This window comes from Tupaia chinensis, unplaced genomic scaffold (genome assembly GCF_000334495.1).
Source record: "Tupaia chinensis unplaced genomic scaffold, TupChi_1.0 Scaffold000044_1, whole genome shotgun sequence".
NCBI classification, from domain to species: Eukaryota; Metazoa; Chordata; class Mammalia; order Scandentia; family Tupaiidae; genus Tupaia; species Tupaia belangeri.
Genome location: NW_006159500.1, coordinates 2,074,668 through 2,102,590, shown reverse-complemented (window position 1 = coordinate 2,102,590; position 27,923 = coordinate 2,074,668). Strand labels below are relative to the sequence as shown.

At 37.3% G+C, this 27,923-nt stretch overlaps 2 protein-coding genes across 5 annotated transcripts in view; one reads left to right on the top strand and one right to left on the bottom strand.

Moving 5' to 3' along the window:
* Positions 1-16,571, bottom strand: part of FAM185A (family with sequence similarity 185 member A) — a 43,685-nt gene extending 27,114 nt beyond the window's left edge. For 3 of the 4 annotated variants that reach the window (XM_014589395.2, XM_014589400.2, XM_006140779.3), the window contains exons 1-4: positions 16,101-16,571; positions 12,058-12,167; positions 7,745-7,837; positions 2,485-2,623 (exon numbers count right to left, since the gene is read on the bottom strand). In XM_014589395.2, coding sequence (XP_014444881.1) covers positions 2,485-2,623; positions 7,745-7,837; positions 12,058-12,167; positions 16,101-16,548 — 790 coding nt within the window. In that variant the 5' untranslated portion in view covers positions 16,549-16,571. The remainder of the gene's footprint in view (positions 1-2,484; positions 2,624-7,744; positions 7,838-12,057; positions 12,168-16,100) is intronic. The other variant, XM_014589404.2, reaches the window with a different exon arrangement.
* A 419-nt stretch (positions 16,572-16,990) lies between these two features.
* The window catches only part of CCDC146 (coiled-coil domain containing 146), a 169,552-nt gene continuing 158,619 nt past the window's right edge, over positions 16,991-27,923 (top strand). The window contains exon 1 of the mRNA XM_027773352.1: positions 16,991-17,123. The gene's annotated coding sequence lies outside the window, so the exon portion shown is untranslated. The remainder of the gene's footprint in view (positions 17,124-27,923) is intronic.

Here is a 27,923-nt window from a genome sequence, read left to right as displayed (position 1 = left end):
GAGGAGAAGAGTGAGAGAGAGAGAGAAAGTAAGCCACCAGGTCCAGGACTTGAACCATGGTTGCCCATTGGGGGTCCAGCGCACCTAACCACCATGCCATCTGCTGACCCCATGATTGGGGGTATTAAATGAAAAGGTCCAGCTTCCCTATCCCAATTTGAGATTTAGTCCCATATCCTGAGGGACAACCCAGCTTCAGAGCTCCCACTTGGGGTTACTATAGGTTCAGTAAAGTCCAACTTTTCCCATGGAAATTGGGCTTCCATCTTGTGCATGGCATTGGTTCCAGGAGGCCTCCCTAGTAAATTTGCTGCACTCTCATTTCCATCTCAAGTGTCTGCATTCAGGGAAACCCAGCCTCAGACAATAGTCCAAAAGCAGACCTAGGTTTGAACCACCCAGGGAAAGGTATTTGACTTCATATTAAAGGTCAGCAAATATTAAAAGGCTTTACAAAGGCTAAGCAATGAACTCTTATCTCTAGCAATCTGTTTACATTTCAGCAATTTTAAGTAATTGACAAACCTAGAATACTTTGAGAACTGTCTCAAAAAAAGTACACCTATTTTATTATTATGTATGCAATTAATGATAAACTTTACCAAATACAATTCCTATCTAACTTTTAAAAAAGCAAAGAAACTATATATTAATGAATTTAGCGTAAGCATGGTGTAAAGCACTTCAGAGAACAGAGCTGTTTTTTCACATGGCCATTAATCAACATCTGACTTAATAGGGAATTGTTTTTCCACTAAAAGCTCCTCAATATATTAAATACAGTTTTGTTTTTGTTTTTGTTTTTTGAGAGAGAATTTTGCTGTAGGGAACATGAGCTTGCCAGAGAGACAGAGAGAAAGAAAGCCAGAAATCATCCCCCAGGAGGCATGACCATGCTGCTGTCCCTTCTCCTCCATTCTCCTCTTGAGATTTTGGGTCAACTATGTGGGAGTCCAGAGACGTAACCATTACGCCATCTGCTGTTCCCAAGTATAGTGTTTTAAATTATGAAATAGTTAGAAATGTAATACTTTTAAAAGGTCACTTTAAAAAAAATCATTATTTTATTTTATTCATTATTGTTACTTTATTTTACCTTTTTTTCTTTATTTTTTTTAAAGTTGACCAGAGAGAGAGAAGGAAAGTGAGAAAGCAAGCTGCCAAGTCTGAGGCTTTAAATGCAGTCTTGTGGGAGTCTAGCTGCCTCAACTACCATGCCACCTGCTGGCCCCAGAAGGTCACTTTTCAAATACGAAGACTTACAAATTACCTGAACAATGTAGTGCTTGACTGAATAAAAAGTAAATAAATGAATAAATAACAAAACCCTTTGTTTTATCTGGAAATAGCTCCACTGTACTCAAGTTTGTATGAGCTCAAATAATACATAATCTTATAAGAATGACTGAAGTTTAACTATTGAGGTTCAAAAATTATTTCAAGTACCCATTTTTTTATTTTTATTTTTTAACTAGAAAGCTACCTGCTAATTTGCTATGCAGCATGTTTAGCACTAACCATACTTTCTTTACCACCTAATTAATAATAGTGCGAATTACTAATATAAGGGGATTTTGCTGAAGTGTAACAGAAACCAATAATATATGATTTTACTACAGAAGTGAAATGAGTGGATTACACAATGGGACAAGTTCAAGTCTACACCTCTTGGAATACGGCTCAAAAGGTATTTAAGCAGATGTGTATACTATACTTTTTGCCATGATACATGATTCTTAATGCATACATGTATATTGGGGCACTGGAAAAGTCATGATGTGTTTTTCTATGCAAAGACGCATTATGACTTTTCCAATGCCCCAATATATTTCAGGCAACATACCTGATTTGAATCATCTGCTCTGAAGAAACTTTAGAAGCAGGCTGAGTGACAGTGAACCAGCATACCTTTGGCCTTATTACCTTACCATTATGCTCTTTTCTTTTCTTTCAATAATAGAGACATTAATTAAGTAATATTACTTGTCTGCAGAGACATGTTTTGGAAATCACAAGGGGACATTAATCAGAGAAAATTGAAAAATGACAGGGTGCTTAGAGACAGTATAAATGCACACAAAGCATTTTAACCAGATTAGTATCACTGAGTTGCTATATTTAGACTTCATCCAAATGTTGTATTATTTTAACCCTTAACTTTCCTATCGTAACATAAAAGCAACCACTGAGAACCTTTTATCTAACACTGCTTTTATTTCATCTCCTGTACATCCTTCCTTGTTGTTCATTTCCTGTTATAAGGAAAAGCATTAAAAATCAGAAATACTACTAGTTTCATATAGCTAATCTTCCATCTCTTGCCAAAATAAAATAAACTAGCTTATGAATCATTTTATTTTCTGATTGTTCTAAAACATGGTTAGCCTGTAATGGATTATTAGAAGGCCATTCCTGATCCTTCTTCAACAACAGAATTTACACTATGTGGAAAGTCTGAGATGTATTAGGGCATTGTCAGCTTACCATGAACACTTCCTAATGTAATATCTCCAGAAGCAGAAGATAAAAATGATGATTCTGTATAAAGATACTTGGCTTCCAGCAAACCATCTTCAGTAGATAAATTAACGGAACTTCCCTGCAGTTTATCTACAGTCACAGTCTAGTAAGAGAAAGACTCTAATCAATTCACAATAAAACAAAGACTGTAAAAAGTAAAAGTAGTACCTATGCAATTAGTGAGTAATGCATAAAAAATTACTACTTGGCACACAATCACTTTATTCTGATTCCCTACTTCTAATGACAAGATTGTGAGCAACAATGCATCTGGAGAATGTGAAATAGACCCAATATATCCCTTTTTTTAAAAAATCTCTTAATAACATTTCATATTATCTCTGCAGAATTCATCATCATCTTTTGTTAGATTTTTTTCTATTGGATATTTTCAGCTGCTGTTATACAAGATACCTTTTTAAATTCTATTTTATCCTAATTGACTTTTGTACTTGATCACAATCCAGCATCCTCACTAATTCCAATCATTTACCTGTACTTAAGAGAAATTCCAAATGCATAATTATATTGTCTACAAATTATAGTTTCACATTTCATTTCCTCCCTTCCACTCCTTATATTCATTTTCCCTGCTCTTTCTTTTCTTTTTCTCTCCTTTTTTCTCTTTCTTCCCTTCTTTCTCTCTCTTTTGGCCTCATCATCTGGCTCAGACCTCCCATTCCAGCAGTGAATAACTGCTAATAAAATCCATGAGATATCTTTATCTTATTCCTGTTCTTCAGGGGAAAGCTTCTACCATTTCACAGTTGAGCATGATGCTTATTAAAGATATCTTTTAAATATCTTTTCAAATTAAGAAATTTCCTTTCTATATCAAATTTGATTTATTGTTGTTGCTTTTAAATCATGAGTGGGCCTTGAATTTTTGCACATACTTCATGTGATTCTATTGAACTTGATTTTTGCTCCCTCGCTATGTTAATGAATCCAGAACTTTTGTACTTTATATTTAATAAGGCAGTAGCTTTCCATTGAATAAAATGGAAGGAGTTTTATATTTATCTTTAACATTCTCTAACAAAAATCAGTATATATTTATGTCTCAAATATTGCTCACAATGTTAATGAAGATATCTAGTTAATGATTCCAGATCATCCCCATAATATTTTTTAAAATATTTTTTAAAGCATTAAGTGAGTACGAATATAAAACTGTTGACATGAAAACTGAATCACCAGGAAGGCTTTCTTTTTACCAGGGACAACTTCAAAAAGTACTCTGTGATGTTTAAAGAAATAGCATTACATTTTTAACACACTGGTGTCAGTGTCAACTATTCCTAATATGCCTTCAGAAACTGTTTAGAGTTCAAAATGTTATCTAATGAGTACTGAGTTTCAAGAATACTAAAATATTAGAAGACAAAAGTACAAAAAGTGAAAAAAATTATACCCAGAAGTTCTTACAGGAAACAAATTAGAATTACTTTCCCTTTTAAATTTGAAGTATATAATTTCCTTTTTAAATAGATTTTATTAAGTATGTAATATACACCCATTTGCTTCTTATCTACTATAGTTTCTTTTATGCTAATTATGGATGCATAAAATTTTTACTTTAAATCTAGTTGCAATAAATCTATCAAAAAGATATTTTACCTATATTCAGATTTATGAGCATACAAATTTTTTGGCTTTCTCAGCTTTATAATAAAGGTATAAAGGTCTTGAAAAAAATATTTTCCTTTAACTACAAAGTTTTTTCATAAAAATTTGTTTTTTGTGGATAGTTCCAAATTCTCCAAATATTTTCAAAAAACAGGCAACAAATTAAGAATATTGCACTTTTTTATAGATAGTAAGGCTGTTTTAAGAAACACCAAAAGATAAGTACTGAAAAAATATTTGGAAATTAAACTGGCAAAGGGACACTTCTGATTAGACTCTTCTCAACCAAATAAAGCCTTCAAGACACGTTTTTATGAATACCTTAACAATGCAAAGAATTTACTTTGTTTTTTAAACACCAACTATTTTGCTCTCTAGAAAATGAGAAAAATATCCTTTCCCGTGCCACCAAACCAAATGAAAGCCAGTGAAACTACAACACCCACCCCACCCCCAATACAATACAGTTATTTTAACCAATCATTCATTATACAAAATTGATTTCAAAGAAATTTGAAATGCACTGAGGGCCACATATGCACCATATCAGATACTAACTACTATCGTTCAATTTAGAGTACCATCGTTTACAGTACAATATTGAAACTCTGATTTTTAGTCTTTAATGCTAATGTAATACTAAAAAAGTATCACAGATAGACTCTAGATCAAACAGAATAGTGAGTTTATTAACAAAAGTAGCTATTTAAAGAAAAAAAAAGTAGATCCCAAAATTAACACCTTCTTGAAAGAGGTATAAATTAACTTGCTTTTCTACATGAGACTAAAATAAAGTGTTTTCATAAGTTCAGTTTATTACAAATACTGAAAAACAAGTATTAAGGGAAGTACTATGACTTTGCAGCTTAGACTGAAAAAGAGAAAAATTGATGACTGTAACACTATCTCATCAATTCACCCATCTAACCCAATTGTTAGATGACATAGATCTCTATATTCTCTGTTAACTTATAAAACTAAACATAGGGGGCCAGGCATAGTATGATGGTCAGGGTGACTGCATCCAATATGGCCAACTACAAGGTTTGAATCCCAGAGTGACAGCTTGAAAAACACACCGGTCACGTGTGTACATGCCTAAAATCCCAAGAGGAAAATAGAGAAGGGATTACAGTATGGCCATCCTCTGGGAGGTGCTTTCTCACTTTCTCTCTCTTTGTCTCTCTCTGGTGAGCACACGTACCCCAAAGAATTAAAAAAAGAAAAGAAACTAAGCATAGGGTACTGAAATTAATGATACAGTTTAGAAACAGTCAGGTAAATAGCAATGCTGTTGCTATAGTGTTCATTTGATTCTCAAAATCTTGTTAGTAGGAGAAGCCAGGTCTGGGACTCCATGTGGGAGTCCAGGGCCTTACTACCACAGCACCTGCTGGTCCCAGTATTTATGTTTTTTTAAAAGTCACAAACTTAGAATATACTTTAACAATTAACACTATATGTAATAAATTTTTTTTTAAATCTACAGTGATTCTTCAGTGCAAAACTTAATCAGGCAAGGGAACCAGCAGTTAGCGTAATGGCTATGTCACTGGACTCCCACGTAGTTGACCACGGTTCGCTTCCCGGACCCGGTGGCTTAAAACTCACGCCGGGTGCATGTGTGTGCGTGCCCAAGATCCCGAGAGGAGAATGGAGGAGAAGGGATTGCTGCGTGACCATCCCCCCTGGGGGGTGATTTCTCACTTTCTGTCTCTATGTCTCTCTCTGTCTGGCTGGCGAGCGCACGCGCCCTCTAGCAAAAATCTCTCCAAAAAAAAAAAAAAAAAAGACTCAATCAGGCAAGAAACAAAATAGCATATGGGAAGTAGGAATAAATGAATATTCAATAAACCATCAAAGTTGGAACAAATAACCAATGAGTGGAAACAGTGCCCAAAATAGTCAAAATTGCAAATACATGAGAGATCATTTAAATTCTTTAATACTTGTATTTAAGTATAAATATGCGGACCAGAGATGGTGTAATGGTTACATCGCTGGACTCCCACATAGTGGACCTGGATCCAATGGCTTATAACTCACACCAGGTGCGTGTGCATATGTGCCCAAAATCCTGAGAGAAGAACAGAGGAGAAGGGATTGCAGCATGACCATCCCCTGTCGGGGTAATTTCTCACTTTTTATCTCTCTTTCTCTGTCTCTCTGGTGAGCGCACATGCTCTATGGCAAAAATGTCTCAAAATTTTTTTTTAATTAAAATATGTACATTCTGGTCACTTAGATTATTTCAAATAACACTAGCCATAATTTAAAGGACTGAGTGGGGCCAGCAGGGGCCGCTAATTAAGGCGTTGGACTCCTAGATGACCGATCACTGCTCAAGTCCAGACCAGCAGCTTGAAAATCATGCCAAGTGCGTGAGCATGCACGCCCAAAATCCTGGAAAAGAATAGAGGAGATGGGATTGCACCATGACCATCTCCCCAGAAGGTGATTTCTCATTTTCCCTGTCTTTGTCTCTCTCCAGGGAGCACATGTCCCCTATAGCAAAAACTAACTTAACAAATAAATAAAGGACTGAGTTTAAGGGGCTGTAAAACTGTCGATTTCCCTCTTGTCATCTCCAAGACCACAGCAATCTAAGAGGTGAAATTAAATGCTATCTCAAAAGTCTGCCAAATACAGCCATCCAGAGTCTTTCAACTCGTTCCTATACTATGAAGGGTATATTTAAATGTGGGAACTTACATAGCCTCCCACATGTTCTAAGAGAAAGGTGATGGAAAATAAAAATGGTAATAGTGGAAACAGTGTTAGAATCTACCTGGTTTAATTACAACAACAATAATATACCTACAATGTATGCTCACAACTTCTCCCCATCAATTATATGAGAATAAAGTTGACTATGGAATTTAACAAATTATTAACAAAAGACCTTTGTAAATTATTTAGTGTAAAATATGAGGACATTTCAATTTTTGTCAAAGATTTAAAACATTACTGATCACATTAAAAAAAATAAATCCTGACTATACTAACAAAATTATACCTTTACTCTTAATTCTATGTTAATTTATAAAAAGCAACAAAAGAAGTTGATTAAAAAACACAAACTATCTTCCTATAACAACCAAAAATTGCTGTTGATAGTAAAAAAAAGGTTTTGGAGATCTGTTTAACTATCTAATGGTGCCACCTTGTGGAAAATACCGAAGAAAGTTGAATTTCAAAAACTTCAATTTGCCTAAATGCAAAGTAAATAAGTTTCAGAAAATACTCAAATAAACCTAACACATTAAGAAAATCCAATCCAAATACTGGTGGTATTATTTAATGATCTATTTTAATCCATCATCATAAAAATATCTTCAGAACTAGAATTAAATATTAAGCACTTAAGTTTTTATTATTACAGAGAAAGAAGTAAATAATTGTCAAAAGTATTAAACCACAGGCTAAAATTTTAATTTTATGATATTTAATCACCTCAATTTCACATTGGAACTTACTACTAAACTGAAATACATTAAAAAGGCAATGTACACCACAAATGCTGTGGAACCTACGCACTGTGTGAGCCGACTGGAAGCAGAATTGCAATTACAAAACAAAGAAGTTTCAATCTTACACTTTTATCTGATCCATGAATATCTATATTTCCATAAACTGTTCCCAGACAGATCACTTTGCCTCCTTTTGTCTGAATATGTAATTTTTGACTCTGAAAGACAAACACAAAAGTATATATAAAATAAGTTTGACTTATACTAATGAAAGATTTTTGAACATTACTTTTTAAATAATGAAACAGCAAATAAATCAGGAATGAAATAGAAATTCACTGTTTAGAATAAGAATATCAACTGGAAAAAAATTTAAAAAAAAAACAAAAAACATTAACTGCTTTTAAAGAAATAAGCCACTGGGACTCAAGGGGAAAAAGAGATACTTGAGTGTTCCAGTAGCTTCACTTAAAAAAGATTTGAGAATCTGTGACTGGTTGGCTAAATATCAATGATGAAGCGGATGACAACAATAATCATTGTTACTAGTCATTATTATGAATATTCATCATTATTAATAACAGTAATAGTTATTTGGGCCAGCCCCATAGAATAGTGGTTTAGCGTTCTGTTGAGGGTTAGAGGGGCCTAGCCTTGGTGGCTTGAAAAACACACTGGGCACAAGTGCATGTGTACCCAGGATCCTGATGAGATGGAGGAAGAAAGGAAAGGGGATTGAGTGTAACCAGGCCCCACTGAGGGGCTCTTTCTTTTTCCTTCTCTCTCTGACATACACATGCGCTCTGTCATATTAAAAAAATGTTAGCACTTGGCATTTTCTCTATACCACACACAGTATTACTTATTTTATGTGAGCTATCATTTAATCTTCAAAACAACCAAGAGAGCTAGGTATTATATTTTTCCTGTTTTACAGAGGGAAAAAACCCAAGACTCAGGAAAATTAAATAATTTATCTAAATGACAAAGAAAACAACAAAATCTAAACTAACAATTAGAATCAAGCTGTGCATGATTCTAAAGCCCACACTCCTAAGGCTGGAATGGTCTGAAGGAAGACAGATCACATGTAGAGTAAAAACTAACTGCTAAACCTTTTAACACAACATATCTCAGAAACTACAGCTAAGAAAAAATGCCTTTAAGCACTAATAAAAACACTGTCATACGCCAGTCAGCCACCTCTACCAGACAAAGTATGTGTGTGCGTGTGTGTGTGTGTGTGTGACTTGATTTCACACTTTATAATTATGAGAGATGCCACAACTAGCCTGACAAAATCTTTTGCTTTCCACAGTAAAAGCAGTATAGCTGGACTCACAGCAAAACCATGTCTTCTGCCTTCTCTTACCTCTTGGGTATTGCTAAGTTCTTATCAATCTGATATAAGTGGAAATGTTAAGTGCCATTTTCAGGCTGGTGATTTTAGACCAATAAGTGTGCCTTCTCTGTGCTCTTCTCCTTCAGCTGGGTGAGTGTTGATTATAAGCCTTTCAGAGGTGGTGGAGTCAAAAGAGAGAGGGAAACTAGAATCATGAGTAAAAAAGAACCACCCACACACTTGTACGCAAGTGAAAAATAAGCTATAATTGTAGCTGAGTCATTAGATGTTGCTTGGTTTTTGTTTCTGTTTTTTTTTAAATACAGGATCTTGTTATGTTCTTGTACTCAGCTTACCAGCTGGGACTACAGTAACATGCCATTGCTACTGGCCTTTAGATTAGACCAGGAATTGAACCCAGGCTTCCCATGTGGTTCTGGCTTGTACAACATAGTCTTAGCAGTACACCACCATGGCTGGGCCTAGTCTCTTTTTTAAGATTACTTTCTCTTAACTATTACTTTACATTTTCAATTCTGTTACAAATATAATGCGATAATGAATAGGTATCTAGCAGGAACTGCAGAAAGAACAATAGCAAAAGCAAATTCATCAATATCATACCTAGTAACTGCAAAGAAACATCTGAAACGTAGGGAAACAAAAATTCAAAACAACCATATAACTTCTGGTTCCTTTACTTACCAGGGAAAAACAGTAAAACTTTAGGTAAAGTAGCACAGATATAAGTATCAAAAAATTCAATGTAAAGGGAAAAATGAATCACTCTTTAAAATATTTCTATTATATCATGGCAAATTACTTAGTGCCCATAGAGACATGATTCTGAAGTCGAATTGTATTTAATATATTATTTATCAGGCAAATTGATAAACTTTAAGAAACACTCTGTAAGCAACTGTTGCTTTAAGAATTCTTAACCATATTTGCATGAGTTTCTAAAGAGTATGTGAAACTTACAAGAATATAAGCAAAATTTCATCTATATGAGCATTTTATTCTAAGGAAACAATTATCAGATTTTCTAAGTGATCTAAGGCTCAAAAACATCAAGCACTATCATTACAACTTAAAGTATATCTAGTTCCCCCAAAATGTGAAGTAGATAAGAAAACTTAGAAAATTATATAAAACCAGTACCAGCTGTTAGTGTAATGGCTATGTCGCTGAACTCCCATGTAATCGATCGTGGTTTGAGTCCTGGACCTGGTGGCTTAAACTCACGCCGGGCGCGTGTGCGTGCGTGCCCAAGATCCCAAGAGGAAAATGGAGGAGAAGGGATTGCGGTGTGGCCATCTCCCCTGGGGGGTGATTTCTCACTTTCTACCTCTCTGTCTCTCTCAGTCTTTCTGGTGAGTGCACGTGCCCTATAGCAAAAACCTCTCAAAAAAAAAAAAAAAAAAAAAAAAAAAAAAGAAAACAAATAATATAAAAATAAAAAGTGCATCACATTAACATTCTAATTACTATTGTAAATTTTAAAATGAAAATGTTTTACAATTATGAAGTGAAGATTATTGACTTCAACAAAACTGCATGCTTTAAAAGTTTATATAGTATTACATTTTTACTGTGAAAGTACAAGAAGTACTAGTAGCAACAGTAAGCTGTGAACCTGTCAGAGATGTATTTCAAATGATTTATAGCTGATACCAAGCTAATTTAAAGAAAATTAAATATAAAAATGTTAATTATAAAACAAGATGAACTGGGGCCAGCAGGTGGCATGGTGGTTACAGTGTTGGACTCCCACATGGTTGACCATAGTTCAAATCTCAGACTGGGAAGCTTGAAAAGCATGCCAAGCATGTGTATGTGTGTGTCCAACAAGTCTGGGAGGAAAATGGAGAAGAGACTGTGGTGTGGTCATAGCCCCTATGGAGTGATTTCTCACCTTCTCTCTCTGTGTGTGTCACTCTGTCTCTCTCCTGTAAGCTTACAGGCTCTATGGCAAAAACCTAAAAAAAAAAAAAAAAAGAAGATTCATTTGTTACATTGGACAAATTGTTACTTAGTCCTTTTATGGTCTGAATAATGGTTTGTCACGCTAAGTTTCATGTTTTATAATTTGATCTTAGAGGGCAGTGATTGGATATCCCATAAAATTCAAATGTTGGGACTTGATTGTACTGTAAAGGTATTAAGGGAAAATTCAATCCCTTCATGGTGTCCTAAGGTAGGGTCTTTGGGTGAGAGGAGGTCATTAGGACAGGGGTCTCTATGATTGGGTTCTGGTGAGTTTATATGCAGAAGAAAAGAGACCAGGGAAAGTGAAACCTATGGATACAGACCACGCTCTGCTCTGCTAAAAGTTCTGCTTTCCACCATTTCATAATGATTTTGGACTTTCTAGTCACCTAAATTGTGAGTTTTGCAAATAAACCTTTATTTTCTTTAAAAACTACTAGGTCTAAGGGAGATGTTAAGTAATGAGGAACTTGCCACATTAAAAATGTGACTGAAGTAACCTATTGGATTGCCAGAAAAGTCATGACATATTATATGTACCCAATAGTACTTTTATTTATTTATTTTTGGCATGCTTTTGCCAGAGAGAGATGGAGGAAGTTTCCACAGTGGACTGTGGTGACATTACAATCCCTTCTCCTCCTGTTTTCCTCTCTGTTGGGATTTGGAGCACTCACATGCACACATGGCCACGTGCTTTTTGAGTGGTCAGAGCCAGTATTCAAATTGCAGTTAGCCATGTCCAAGCTGGCTCTCTTAACTGCTAAGTTACAGGGCCAGTCTGAAGTAACCTAATATATTAAGTGCATTTATAATTCATAAAACTTTTCCTTACTCTTTAATAATCAGAATAAAATCATTTATGGAAACTAAAAATTTTAATAGGATCTTAGAATACTAAGAATAGTTTCACTGTATACTTTGAAATGAAGTCTAAAAGAAATACGAGGTGAAACCTTCAAAGTTGAAGGCAAAAGTTTTGAAAGGAATTTCTAAGGTGAATAAATTATCTGAAAATAGAATAATCTCTTTAGTTTATACTGTAGTTCATAGTTTGAGAATTTTTTAAAATAATAACACTGAAACAAAATTAGAAAATGCTAATACCTTAACAGATTGTAAGGTGCTGGTTCCCTGCTCAGTTTCAATTTTACAATGATCACACTCAATATTTTGGACTTTTACACAGCCAGACCCTGATGACTTGATATCCAGATCTAGAAATTATAAAAGAAAAAAAAGTACATTGGTTAATAAGCTCCAAAACATTTTAGTGTCCACTAAAAATCCAGCTCCTCAGTTATGTCCATAATTTTACTGAATCCTGGAGAGACCATAGTTATCAACTGTCTCTCCCTAAAGGTAAGGAGTCTCCATCTTGGCAAGAAGACCAAACGCACTGGCCTATCTGCCAGTTTTTAGAACCAGAACAGTTATTTCTGTTGTCCTGTATCATGTAAAGAAAGAAAACAGCATAGATGGGAAGTAAAAGAAAGCAAGAGACTACAATTCTAATAGGTACTCTTGTGGAAGATCATACAAGCCTCTTCCCACTGAGGACACACATTCCCACAAGCTTGAATAAAATACTACAAGTTAATATATCATTATGATGGATCGGATCAATCAGCTGGCCCATTTTCTTATATTAAAAAAAATTAAAGATATATTCCCAAACCTATCCAAAATTAAGAGCATACTGTGGAGTAGCAGTGGATCCTGCTAGATTTTAAATTATACCTCAAATGTTTCATAGCTGGAAAATGAGAATTAAAATGCAACTAAATAACAAGGTATTTAAAATAACTAAAAATAGTGGGACTAACTTTGAAAAACATAATATTAAATAGCATTAAATTACAAGACTGTAGATAAATAACAGTGATATTAGAAGTTTGGAAACCAAGGAATTGGTTATTAATTTAAAGTGTAATCTCAAGTATCTCTGTATAAAAATATAACTTAAAAAGCACTGGGGACCAGCAGATTGCATAATGGTTATATCACAGATTCCCACATAGTTGACTACGGTTCAAGTCCTGGACCCAGTGACTTAAAACTCATGCCAGGCATGTGTGTGTATATGCCCAAGATCCTGAGAGGAGAACGGACAAGAAGGGACTGCAGCATGACCATGCCTTTTGGAGGGTGATTTCTCGCTTTCTATCTCTTTGTATTTCTGTCTCTCCAGCAAGTGCACACACCCTGTAGCAAAAATCTCTCTCTAAAAAGAAAAGCAAGAATTAAAAAGCACTGATTGGGACCAGCAGATGACGTAATGGTTACATCACTGGACTCCCACGTAGTTGACCCCAGTTCAAGTCCCAGACCTGACAGCTTAAACTCATACCTGGCATGTGTGCATGTATGCCCAAGATCCCGAGAGGAGAATGGAAAAGAAGGGATTATGGCATGGCCATTCCCCCTTGGGGATGATTTCTCACTTTCTATCTGTCTCTCTCTGTCTTTCTGGCAAATGTACATGCCCTGTAGTGAAAACCTCTCCAAAAAATAAAAAAAAAGAAGAAAAGAAATACTGGGAAAAAAAAAAAAAAAAAAAAAAAAACCACCAATTTACCTTAAACTATTAAGAGAAATAAATGCCATGTTGCCCCAAATACAAACTATTGGGGACTAAGGCCTCAGTTTCAATAGTTATAGCCTGAAGGCAATTTTCACAGTTGTACCATGGCATTCTATATAAAGTTTTAAAATAACAGAAATATTTTGAAGAATTTTACCCTATATAGATGGTTGTAAATATAACTACAAAATGTATTACCCAATTAATTAGTGTAACAACATATGGCATGATCTAAGGCGGCACTGACAGAAATGGAGAGAAAGAAATACTTTACTCTCACAATAGAGGTTATAGGTAGGAAGTTAAGGCTAGATACTGAGTGGTGGTTTTGCTACTCTCACCCATTCAGCGCAACAGGTAACAGACAAACCAGAGGAACATGTCTGAAGAAAACTGAATTATGTTGATTTGAGGGACCCATAGAATGTAATCATGGAAACACTAAATCGGAAGTATGGGTTTTAGCTCTAAAAAGAAGCAACAAATAGTGAGATTTCAAATCACCAACAAGAGCAGGATTTTCGTCTTTGCTTTCATAAACTATGTTTAGCTCTATTTCAAAGCTCAGTCTATTTTGTATTATTGGCAAATCTTCTTCTCCTACCCAGTCAGGCTTTTATTCACATGGGCTCACTAAAAGAAGTTGAGAATCAGGGCAGCCGATGGTGTAATGGTTATATCACTGGACCCTGCATGGCTGACCGGAGTTCAAGTTCTGGACCCAGTGACCTGAAACTCACACCAGGTGTGTGTACATGTGTGCCCAAGATCAGGAGAGGAGAATGGAGGAGAAGGGATTGTGAGGTGGCCATTCCCCTGGAGGTGGGGGAAGGGCTTCTCATTTTCCCTCTCACTGTCTGTCTCTCTCTCTCCTGCAAGTGCATGTGCCCTATGGCAAAAACCTCTTTTAAAAAAAAAAAAAGCTGAGAAGCAATAAAACACAGTGGTTGAGCGGACTCCATTCAGTTTAAACCCCAATTCCACCATTTTCTGTCGAGAGAACAGGTGGCCAGTGAAGGTGGTGCAGTAGTAGCACAAGGCTCCAAAATGCTAAAACCACATAGGAAGGTCTGCAGTTCACATTCAGAGGTCTTCTTGTACAGACCAGCAAGTAAACTATGCCTGTGATCCTAATGCTGGGATAGATCACAGTGTAAAAGCCTGTTAGGGGTGCCTTTCAATTTCTCTCTCTCTCAATTGGAAGAAATACACATTTAAAAAAGAGTCGATACATTTCTCTTTTTTTTTTGGAGAGGTTTTCGCTATAGGGTGCTTGCGCTCGCCAGACAGAGAGACCGAAAGCAAGAAATCACCCCCCAGGAGGGATGGCCACGCTGCAATCTCTTCTCCTACATTCTCCTCTCAGGATTTTGGGCACGCACACACACGTGCCCGGCGTGAGTTTTAAGCCACCAGGTCCAGGGCTCGAAATGCGATCGACTACATGGGAGTCCAGCGACATAGCCATTACACTAACTGCTGGTCCCAATACATTTCTCTATCTATCCTTAATAGAATGTATGTTTCATAAAGTCATGGATTTTTTTTCTATTTGTTTATCCAAATAAATATTATATTTATTTCATGAAATTTCCTTTATCTGTTGCCACATCTGAACTGGTGACAATAACTTTATCTACTTTATAGTGCAACTGTAAGATTATCTGGGACTAGCAGGTAGCCTAGTGGTTAAGGTGCTGGACTTCCACATGGTCTACTGCTATTCCAGTTCCGGACCCAGCAACCTGAAACTCATGCCAGGTATGAATGTGTGTGTGTGCCCAAAATCCTTAAAGGAAAATGGAGGAGAAGGGTTTGCCTCTCAGCCATCCCCACTGGGGGTAATTTCTTACTTTCTGTCTCTTGTCTCTCCAGTGAGCACATGTGTCCTATAGCAAAGATCCTCAAAAAAAGAAAAAAAGACTATCTTAGAAATACAGAATGCTATTATTATGCTCATCATCAATATATCAATATTATCCTTCAGGCCCAGGAAGAATGAGAGCCCTACAGTCTTACTATCTGTTTTTCATCAAAGGTTGCTACTTCTGGAAATATTCCTTCAGCTAAAAAGAACAGAACCACATCAGTAAGGAGCTGGGTGCCTAGGTGAAATTAAATTCCTGGTGCAGATTAGCTATGGAAACTCCTACAGACAGGGCTGTTTGTGGACAGAGACCCACTTGTGAGCAACAGGAAATGCAGATGGACTGCCATAGCGGTGAAACAATTGATCAAGAAACCTGAAAAATAAACCAGTTTACTAACAAGGAAGTGATTAAGTAGACCATAAAAACTTCCACAAATGTCATTTGTCTTGGATTATCCTAAATCATGTTGTCCTTCCCTTTATAAAAATTCCGTAACCAGGAACCTAATTCTTAAATACTACTGAAATCTCAGAGTAGAACAGCAGCAGGAGCTTCGAAAAGGGCCAACAGCAAACAAGGTTAGAATCTCTGGTCCAAAGAGACCAACCAAAAGTCCACGTCCACTTTGGCCTAACTGAAGAAGTCTGCTATGCGTGCTCTGAGACCCAAACCCGCTTTAACTCCACTTCACTTGCCAAACTTCAGGGGCGCGTTCACCTCCACGGACGCTTGGGGGTCGATGGTGTCAGAAGCGATGGTCACCTCCTTCAGTGCCTCGTCGTACTTCACCTGCAGGCCGTCTAGGCCTCGCGCCCGGCCCTCCACGCCGTACACCGCGACCAGCACGCGGTCGCCATCTGGGTAGGTGAGAGGGTCCAGGAGCCTCACGGCCAGGTGACACGGGAGCCGCGCCCGCAGCCGACCGAACGGGCTCACCAGCATCGTCCAGTCCTTCAGAGTCCGGAGCGCCGGACCAGGAGGAGGGTCCTCAGGCTCCGATCCCGGTTGGCGATCGCCCGCACCTGACCCGTACGGCCTGACCTGGCTACCAGCCCGACAAACCCAGGATCCAGCGCCGGCCCACACTCGGAACCGACCGAATCGGAAGCAGCCAAGCCCCCAGCCCGAGCCCTGGGCGAACATGTCGCGCCGCCCTGGCCCTCCCTCAGCACACCTCAGCCACAGGGACAGTCACTTGCCACGGCCAGTCGACTTGGTTCCTGCGCGGCCCTAAGTCACAAAGCATGCGTCTGCCAGGGTCTCTAAAACAAGGACTGCTTCAGCCACAGAAACACAAACTCCAGTCACAAGGGGGAAATTCAAAGCTCTGAATGTCAACTCTGACCCGGGCTCCCAGCCTATCCCGCCCCTTTCGCGAAGGCCGACGGGATAGATAGTTTTACAGGAGCCAGTCCTCAGAAGGTTCTAGCGATCTAGGAAACTACATATCCCAGAAGGCAATGCGTGAGTGGGAGGATAATCAGAGCAGATGTTAGGACGCAAGGAGCGCCCTTTGCCTCAAGCCCATTGGTCAGTTGAGGGCTAGGAAAATGTACATGGAATCCAACTGACCAATAGAATGCATGGACGAAGTAGATTGGTAAAGCTGAGCGGTTACCTTGACTACCGAGGACGCGACTTCTTGTTTGGAGAGGGTGGTTTTTGGGAAACCCACAGAAAAATAGTCGCCTAAGTAAGGATCAGGACCAAGGGAAAGGGTAAGAAATTGCGCTTTTAAAAATGAGATATTGGTGCAAACTAGGTGTACTCTATCTTAATGGCTAGACTCAAACTTTATTAAACGAGTGCGGAGTCTGATGGAAATGGAGAATCCTTTTCAAGAGAATGAAGAGCCAAATTGATGTTCCTTAAGGGAACTTCCTCTTCAGTAGCAAGTATAGGAATAGCACTAGAGTCCTGGCCTATTCCAGAGTGACCGTAGATAAGTCATTAGACGTCTTTGCTCGCTAGTAAAATGAAGACAACCATACCTTCCTTGCCTTGCCTCTGAAGGTTTAAGTGAGGACCAAATGGATGGAGTTGGGGTGCGTAGTCTACAAAATTTCAATGCAAAGAACGGTATTTTTATTTTAGGGATAGCATTAATTCCAAGCTATCAAGAAAAATGAGAGATTAAAACTTATTTTGAAAGCAGCATTGGTATCTTTGACTGTAATTGATCCTTAATTTGGCTAAAATAAGATACAAAAACATATTGAATATAGTGTTGTGGAAAGAACATGGGAATTGGGGATCAGATTATTTTCCTAGCTTTGCCACTGGTTTGTGTCAATTTTTTTTCCCTTCAGTTTTAAGATGAAGGGGGACTGTAATTAATGACTCTATAAGGTTTCTTTTACCTTTTATATTTTATTATTCTATGGACAATAAAAACAATGAAAAAATTATTTCCTCTTTTTCTACCTAGTCTTTCTCCCCTTTTCTCTGCCCTTACTCCCTCCTACAAATTATTCCCTAAATTCTTTAACCCAGACACCTGCAGACAATGATGTTTAATAAAATGTCTGAATACCTTCAAGACACCTGCAGACAATGATGTTTAATAAAATGCCTGAATACCTTCAAAAATTCAAAACAGAATGCCTTGCCCAAATGTAATGACCAGAATTCCTGAATTCCAGAATTCCTGGGAGGTTTAGTGATAGAAAGATCAACTGGGTCAAAGTTCTCATGGACCCAAGTTACTTATTTTTACTAGCTATTTCTTTTTAAAACACTTGGTGTTGGGGCCGGCACGTGGTGTGGTGGTTAAGGTGGCTGGATTTCCCTATGGCTGACCATAGGGAGTAGTCCTGGACTTGTCAGCTTGCTCTCTCACTTTCTCTCTCTCTCTGGTCAACTTCAAAAAAAATGACAATGAATAAGATAACATTTAAAAATTTTTTTAAAAAAATAAAACACTTGGTGTTTTCTTAAGTTATCCTTTCCTCCTTTCTGTCCTAGTTCTTCCTCCCTTTTTTTAGAGAATTATTTTATTTAACCTTATTATTATTATTTAATTTGACCAGAGGGAGACAGAGTGAGAGAGAGAGAGAGAAAGTGAGAAAGCAGGCCACCAAGTCCATAACTGGAACTGCAGTCAGCTGTGCGGGAGTCCAGTGGCCCCAACCACCATGCCACCTGCTGGCCCCTTCCTCCTTCCCTCTTTATTCTTCTTCCTTTAGTGAAGGCTCTTATTAAGAACTAGTTTTACAATAGGTTCAACAAGGGCCTGCTGAATGAATACTGATTCTGCCCTTGGTTTCATACTTAGTGTGGTCATAATTATTCAGGCTTATCTTCAAACTGTTGATATCTTCGTGAATACCTACAGGGGCTTATCTTCAAACTGTTGATATCTTCGTGAAAACCTACAGGGATAACTTTGAAAAGAAATTTGGAAAAGTCACTGGTTCAAGCAAGTTGAGAATGAAAATTAATTTCCTATAGAAGGGCTAGGTATTTTTAGGTTTAAAATGAATCCCTAATGAATAAGTTTGTTTCTGTGATAATTTTTCTTTTTCTGAGACAAAGTTAATGGAATTGGCAGCTGAGCCATAATTGTCTGTGTGCTATAATCATTATTTTACTATTTTCAAAAAAGCAAAACTATATAAAACTGACTGAAAATTATTCTCCTGATCATGTGAGGTTAAAAATGGAGAAAACTATTGGTATTAATATTTATCATAATATTTAAAAGATATTGATAATTTTTTAAAAAACCTAGTGAATGTGAAATCTGTCCATATGTTAAGTGATTAATGAAAGTTGGAACTTCTGTCTACATGACAAAATTTTCGTGTTTGCATACAACACAATCTATTGAGCAGGGCAATTATTTTTCTCTTCACATTGCAGTTGAGAAAACAAATTCAGAAACATTAATAATAAGCAGTTGGGAAGTCTGGCCCTCTTGGTACTCTACCAAAAAGACTTTCTATTTTCCTGACTGCAATAAATAAACAAACAAACAAACAAACCACATACCTCATAGAGAATCATATGTATCTTTTTCTCTTATAAATCATTGTAAACATTCACTGATTTGTAATATATTTTTACATCTCCAGTTTTAAAAAACTGCTCCTGTGGTCATGAGCATATGCTTCTTGTAGGAGTATAAATTAATTAAAACTTTTCTGAGTTCAGTGAAGCAGTGAATGTAAAAAGCCTTAAAATTATGTGTATCTGTGACCCAGAAATTGTGTTTTTGGGCATGTAAGCACCAAATTAGGAAGTTCAAGGAATTTTATTTTATAAAGTTGCTTATAATGGTAAATTATTGCATCAATTTAAATGCACCCAAGTAAGAGGTTATTATTTACATTATTATACATCTGGAATATTATGTAACAATTCAAAAACTATATTTGGAAGATAAGTCAATGATATGGGAGATGTTCCATAATAGAATGTTCAATGAAGAGTAAATACTAAACTGCATGCAGCATATGATTCCAATTTTGTAATATAATTATTAATTTAATATAAACTTATCTTGCATAGAAATAATTACATTCCAAAAGGATATACACCACTTAATAATGGGGGTTATTTTGAAGCAGTAAAACAACTGATTACTTCATTTTTAATGTATTATCAGTAGTGAACCTATGTTACCTCTATAATAAAAAATGTTAAAGCATTTCTTGGCACTTATTGTTTGCATCTGACTCAAATAATCAAATGGGAGGAGACTTTCTTACCATCTAAATGCCAATGAATATTTTATTTCATGTAATGATATATGTTCAACGAATGGACAGCAGAGGGCAAGAGAGGGTTTTAAGAAGATAATCAAAATAAAAGATTGTGTAATTCAGTTTTCATGAGGGAAGGTATAGGAATTTGTTAACTTTCTAAATTATAAACTATTTAAAGGGTGATATATCTTATTATTTCTGTTATTATTATGCAATATCAATAAACGCAATAAATTCACTAATCACACTGAATATGAATATATAGGCAGTCCCATTCAAAATCTATATGTGAAACTGTAAATAGAGGCAGTTTCATTCCTTCATTTCTAATCTGTATGACTTTCTTTTCTAGTAGTATTGCACTAGCTAAGACCACCACTACAATAATCAACTGGAGTGGTGAAAACAGAAATCCTTGCCATATTTGCAATTATCTGAGAGATAGCATTTAATACTTCCCCAGTGACTATGAAGTCAGCTGTGTATTTTCATGGATGCCCTTTACCAAGTTAAGGAAGTTTGATTCCTAATTTGCTTAGATTTTGTATCATTAGTGTGTTGCAGTTTCTCACATGTTTTTGTCCATTTACTGAGATGATTATAAGTTTTCCTTCATTATGAATATGGTATATTACAATAACTGATTTTTAGACATTGAACTTCTTTTAATTTCATGGATAAATGACATTTGATCATGTCATGTTTTCCTTTCTATAAGTTTCTAGGCTCGATTTGCTAGTATTTTTTTTGAAGATTTTGTATTTTATGTTCATGGGAGATAATGTTCTGAAATGTTCTTTTATGTCTTTTCTGGCCATGGTGTTAGGGCAAATTTAGGAGGTAAGCATTTCTTCTTTTATTTTCTGGAAGATGTAGAGAGAATTATGTATTGTAGAGAGTATTACAGTTTAGTGTTGTTTATTCTGCTTAGAAGTAAATATGCTTTCTTTACCTGAAGTCTTTGGTTTGTACATTTTTAGCCTCTCCTTCCTTTTCTTCTTTACTTCTGAAGTTCTAATTTAGGCATTTGTTGGAATTTCTCATTCTATCATCCATGCCTCAACAACATTTGTGTGATTGGTGCTTCTTCATCTTTCTGTATTTTATTCTGGATGATTTCCTCAAATCTTTGTTTTAATCCCTTAATTCTTTCCTAACCATTGCTAATTCACTGTTCAATGTCTGTATTGATTTTTCATTCCAATGACTATATTTTTTTGTTTTTGGAAAACTTACTTGGTTCTTTTACAAATATGCTTTCTTTTATGTTAAACTACCTTATTTTCTTATTGTGGTTTCTTTATCTGCTCTCGCCTCATCAGTTATTTTAGACATACTTACTTTTAAATGATTCTATTATGTTCTGTTTGGGGGTTACTAGTTCTCTTTTGTTGTATAAACAAACTCTCTGTCATGGTGTTTTATTTCCTGTTATGAATTGTAAATTTTTGTTCATAGTTCCTCTTCAGTAGGGTTCTCTTTTGTAAAAATACTTTAAATTCTAGATTATGATAATCTACCTCCAGAATATTTTGTTTGCTTTAGTCAGAGCTGTACCAATTTCAGTGGTCATGACCTAAGTTTTCAGTCTATTTCCTTTTGTTTTTGCTTCATATCTTTGTATACAAGGTATTTTATTCAGACAAAAGAATAAGTGAAGTGGCAGCAGATGGAGTACAAGTTACAGTGCTAGATTCCCACATGGCCAACCACAGTTCAAATCCTGGACCTGGCAGCTAGGAGATAACTCCGGGCACACACACATGTATGCCTAAAATCCTGAAGAGAATGGAGGAGAAGGGATTGTAGTAAGGCCATCCTCCGGGGTGGGGGAGGGGGGCGGGATGGAGTGGTAGGTGATTTCTCACTTTCCCTCTTGCTGTGTCTTTCCTGCAAGTGCACATACCTTATGGCAAAAATCTAAAAAAAAAAAAAAGAAGAAGAAGAAGAAAGAAATGAGACACTACCAATGTGTTTTGAGCTTCCTCTTTTACTCCTTTATCTTCTGGTTTTCACCCCATAGTGGGCAAATTGAGAATTGTCTAAAGAAAAGGGTTTCCTACAATATAGACGGTGTAAGGAAATCCCTTTTTGTTTTTCCTTTTCTTTTGTTTTGCTGGCCCCGCCCCAAGGCCAACCCCAAACACAGATTTGCACTGCCACCCCCAGACTGTGAGAATAGCTAAGAATGAAAGAGAACTCTATCCCTCTAAATAGAGGAACTGAGAAAAGAGTTGGGGGATGGGAGGGATCTTTATACTCTTCGTTTTCTTGCTACTTTACCTCAGGGATAGTCCCAATTACATGGAACTGAGTGACATCATAAGGCAAAAATTATAAGAGAATCCAGTCTTTTTTTGGCCATTATTGGGGAGGAGGGGTGAGAGTGGGCAGGGGGAGGGACTGTCTGTGAAAGCAAAAGTGATCCTTAAATCTATGGTTGAACCTAAACAAGTAACAGGGTCAACCTCACCCCTGCATAAACATGGAATTACACCCAAGAAAGCATGATAAAGACTTTAAGAAATAAACTATATGCAATAGAAGCACAACAAAGGCCCAGAAGAACTCCTGAGTGTTATATGTAATGTACAGACACAAACAGCATAGAAAAGGCTTTGGAAACTCAACATTGGAATCACTGCCCAGAGAAGACAGCACAGAACTGTGATCTGAACATAGCCAGACTGACTATGAAACAGGAAAAAAACAAAAACAAAACCAAAATCAGTGTTTCAGATGATGGTTAACAAGACAGAGCTTCCCAGCACAATGTTCAAAATGTTTACCGTATAATCCATAATTTCTCAACACAGAAAGAGGAATATCTGAACCATTCTCAAGTGAAAAGACAAAGAAGAGCTGCCAACCTCAAATTATCAGACTTTATTCACAATACCTAAACACCTTGGGAAAGAAACAAATGTCCCCCACATGTAAATGGAAAAATAAACTGTAGCACATCCATATAATGGAATACAAATTAATAATTTATTTTTAAAATTTATTTACATTCGTTTATTTTTAGTTTTTGCTATAAACATAAACACTTGCCGGAGAGAGAGGGAGAATGAGAAATCATCGCTCCCCAGGGGGGATGGCTACGTCACAATCCCCTCTTCTCTGGTCTCTCTTCTTGGAATTTTGGGCACACATGCACACATGCCCAGTGTGATTTTCAACCTTCTGGGTCTGGGGCTCAATCTGCACAGCTAGCCATGTGGGATCCAGTGTCTTAACCTCCATGCCACTTGCTGGCCCTTTCCGTGATAAGTTTTTAAGAAGAAAAAGAACACCACAATTGGTCACAGAACAAAATCTCAAAAACGTTGTACTAAATAAAAGAAACCATACTCAAAACCATACTCACATAATATCTGATTTCTCTTACTTGATATTCTGGAAAGGGAAAACAAAAGGGATGATAGATCAGCTGTTGCCAGAGGTTACGTGTGGAGGTAAAGCTCAATTACAAAGAGGTAGCACAAGATAATTTATGTTTTTTAGGAAGGGAACGAATATTTTTATTATTATTATAGTCATGGGTAAAAGAGTATAAGCATTTGATAGTGTGTATAGAACTGTAAACAGAAAGTCATTTTTATTCTCAATACACTTTTTAAATTAAAAAAAAAAATTTTTTTTTGTTTATTGCCAGAGGGCATGTGTGCTTGCCAGAGAGAGACAGAGAAAGGGCTAAGGAGAAAGCATCCCCGGATGGATGTGGCCATGCACAATCCCTTCCCCACTTCTCCATCCTGTCAGGACCATCGTGGCAGGCATGCACAGGTACCTGGTATGTTTTTCAAGTCATTGGGGACAGGATGCAAATCACAGTCAGCCATGTGGAATCTGGTTCCCTATGCATGGCGCTGTTTTTATTGGCAGATAACATGATCACCTATGCAGAAAACCTGAAAAAAAAAAAAAAGCCTGGGATCAATAAGTGATTATGGCAAGGTTACAAGATGCAAGATTAGTATGCGAAAGTCAGAATGAACAAGTGGAATTTGAAATTAAAAGCACAATACTGAAAACAACAACAACAACAACAACAAAAACAACAATAAAAACACAATACTGTTTACATGAATACTCCCGAAAATGAAATGCTTAGGACTGAAGGGCTGAAAATGACATGGCTCTGGAACCCCACGCTTCACCTGGGAAAGGAGGCATATTAACCCCTTGATAGTCTCCAATTCTAAGTTGTACTATTTTGTTTCCTAAGAAGTCTTTCCTGAGAGGACAGGGTGCCTCAGGGCTCATACCAACTTGTCTTCCTACCAGCTTTTCTCATTCCCCAATTCAGAGAGATGTTTATTTTTATTTTGAATTTTCTCTTCCAATGTAAAGGTAGGAAAATTGGCTTCATATGTAACCCTATAATTAATGTAAGGGCATTTGCCTTTAGAGGAAGGAAATAAATTAAGTAAGGGATGCTGCCTGGGGAGGGGAAGACTGAAGTGGAGATCTGCCTGGGGCCAGGGGAAACCTAAGAACAGGAAATACTTGTGCAACAGAAAGAGGAGGCTGTGAAATTTCTAGACATGCGAGAGGGAACTTTGCCTATTTCACTTATTGTCTAAGGTGGCTCTTCCCCTTGCTCAAGTTGACATGTGTTCTTTTAAGGACTTTTTCAAAATTACATTGCTTCTTTCTCCTTTTCTAATACCCAGTGTTCTGTACAGTCTTTCTTATCTTAAATACAAACATTTCACTGCAGGATTTGAAAAAGTAGGTCTTCTGAGATGCTCACATCAAAGCCCAAAGAAATGCTCTGGGACAATTTATTTATTTATTTTTAGGTTTTGTTTGTTTGTTTTACCATAGGGTGTGTACGCTCACAGAGGAGGGCCAAAAAGGGAAAGATTCTTTCTATGGGGTGCGTGCAGAGACAGAGGGAAAGTGAGAAATCACCCTCCAGGGGAATGACCACACTGCAATCTCTTTTTCTCCATTCTCCTCTCAGGATTTGGGATGTGCATACACACATGCCTAGTGTGATTTTTAAACTGCCAGGTCTGGGACTAAGACCATGTGGGAATCCAGCACTTGAACCACTATGCCACCTGCTGGCCCCATCTCTGGAACACATTTTTACTGGGAAGGACCCAGATAATTTTTTCCAACTTATGTATTACTGAAATATTTGGTCCAGCTCCTGCCTGACCTTTGTTTATGTGTCCCTATCAAAGTCAGTTAGGGTATATCATATATGAGGGCAAAAGAACCAGGGCTGTGGTGGGAGAGAGCTAACATTTATCGAGGACTATATGCTGGCCTCTGGGCTGAGACTTAACATGCATCATTGCGTTTAATCTTCACAATGACTCTTAAATCATTTTTGCAGTTTAGGAAATAGCCACTTCCACTTAGAGGTTTAGTATCTAGCCCGAGTTCACACAGGAAGGGATGGAATAAGATTCGATCCTAAGCTGATGAACTTCAAAGTAGCATTTCCATTATCCCATGCTGCCATCCTGGTAGACTACATTATAGCTACTAATGCCAACTTAGGTAAAATGACAGGGGGAGGAGGTATGAAGGGAGGTGAGGCAGACTCTGGCTAGGCAGTTAGGGAAAATAAGTAATGGGGGTGGGAGGGCATGATGGAACACTGAGAAGAGAAAAAGGACTGTGAAACCAGTCAACCCACTTGAACGTAATGGAAGCCACATTCTTCCCAGCCCTCGGCCTCTGGCCCAAACTAGCGTTATGTGCCATTAGGTGAAACAAAGTCAGGGACCAAGGGCCAGAAAACTCATAACTTTGAAATCTAAAATACTTGGGCCAAATGAAAACTATAAGATAATCTGATAGGCCCAAAATATTGGGTCATCAGAAAAGTCCTGATGTATTTTTCTGTCATGACTTTTCCAATGACCCGATACATAGAAAATGCTTTTGAAAGAATATCTGATGGCAAAGCACCACAGTTAAGGCCAAAGGGCCCCATACCATGAGCCTAAGTGATATAAGAACTCTTGTAACTATTAACCACTACTTCTTTATTAAAAGCAAATAAATAAACAAACAAACAAATAAACAAAAAACCCTTAATAAGAACCCATGTGAGGTAGTAGACAAGGACCCTAAGAATATAGTTAGGTTATAGGCTCCGAATGGAATCACAAAGTGGCTAAGTTTTAAGATGAAAACTCAACTCAACAGCTCAGCTGTGACTGAATTGGTTGCTCACAGAAATAGCTTGCAGTAGTGACTAAATGATTAACCTAAGCAGCATGATCTGAAACAAAAGCGAAAATTAAAGTTTCTTCCCTAGTCCCACCCACATTCCAGGAAGAAGGTAATGGTATTTTATAACCCACAGCTTTTAGGCAAAGAGTCTCCTGACTTTCCTACCCACTCCAGAATTAGGAGAAAAGTAACTGGACCCATCCAACATGTGGTCCCCAACAGGAGGGAAATGCATGCACAAGTTCCACCTGAGAACAAGCAGGTACAAAACCTCTCTGACTCAGATAAAAACCCCTCACTTCAGTTCCTCTTTGGCAACACAATGGGGACCCACTGTTGGCTCCAGACTTCTGTTATTCATTCACTGTCTTAATAAACTGTTTGCCTACCTATGTCTGCATCCCCATTTCTTTGTGAGCCCTGGACAGAAACCTGTGTCCCACTCTGGGTGCTGAGCCTAACACATACACACACACACACACACACACACACACACACACACCGGCATCCCCATATCCCTGTGTCAAAGAGGTATTTGGCTACTGCTGATGGGAAGCAGCCCAAATGTCATGATGTTCTTTATTAAGGAAACAGACCCATCTAGGTCCATAGTTCCTACTAACTGTGTTACAGGAAAGGGGTTAGATCAGGTTTACAAGGCAACTGCCTAATTAGACAAGAAATATAGACTATTCGTGTAATGTTAAACTGTGCTTTTTGGTACCATTATTTTTATTCATTTTTATTTCATGGTAGACAGCATGTGTGTGCACAGGAAATAGAGAAAGTACCTTCAACATAGATAGTATGTTTTGTCATACCATGATCCCTCTACCTCCGTCCTCCAACTCATCAGAATCTTGGGGACTTACACTTGCCCAGCTGGTTCCAGGCCAACCAACCTGGGGATTCGAACTACTCAGCTTGTGACTTCCAGTGCTGCAGTTTAGTTTGCTACCAACTGCACCACCAGGAGAGGCCTTTGGTACATTTTTGAAAATTCAAGCAAGGAGAATAATATGTATTTTTTTAATTTGGAAATTGTCATAGCAAGCATAAGGAATGATCTACAGTGTGAGGTTTCCAGATTTCACTCAGACATGCAGAATCTTTGCTTTACAGACCTTCTGAAAGACAGATTTAGACCTACTTGGGCATTCCAAATCTCCTGCAGGATTTGGAATGCTTAGCTTCTGTTTACTATACTAAACTATTTGGAAACTAGTAAGGATGCTGGTAGAGCCACTGGGTACCTTTTGCATCTCTAAAGCCTGACTAGACTTGCAGAATGACTGTAAATTATTATGGATATAAGGCCAATGTTTGTTTCCACACTGAAGGTATGTGAAGGCTTTCCTCTGGGTTTGTAACTATAGCAACAAGTTCTAAAGCCCATTGTTTTGTTCTGCTCAGTCCTACCACCTCCTGGACTGCTTACAAACCACTGCTCTATAAGAATTAATTTGTCTTTAATTTAGCTTGTATTGTGTTGGCCTGCTCTTTGCTAAGAGCATTGTCTTAGCATTACATTTTGCAGTAACAGAAGTTGAATTTTATCAGCCTGCCTGAACCCTTGATATTGCTCTCTGCTATTGGGAGCCAAGAGGAAAG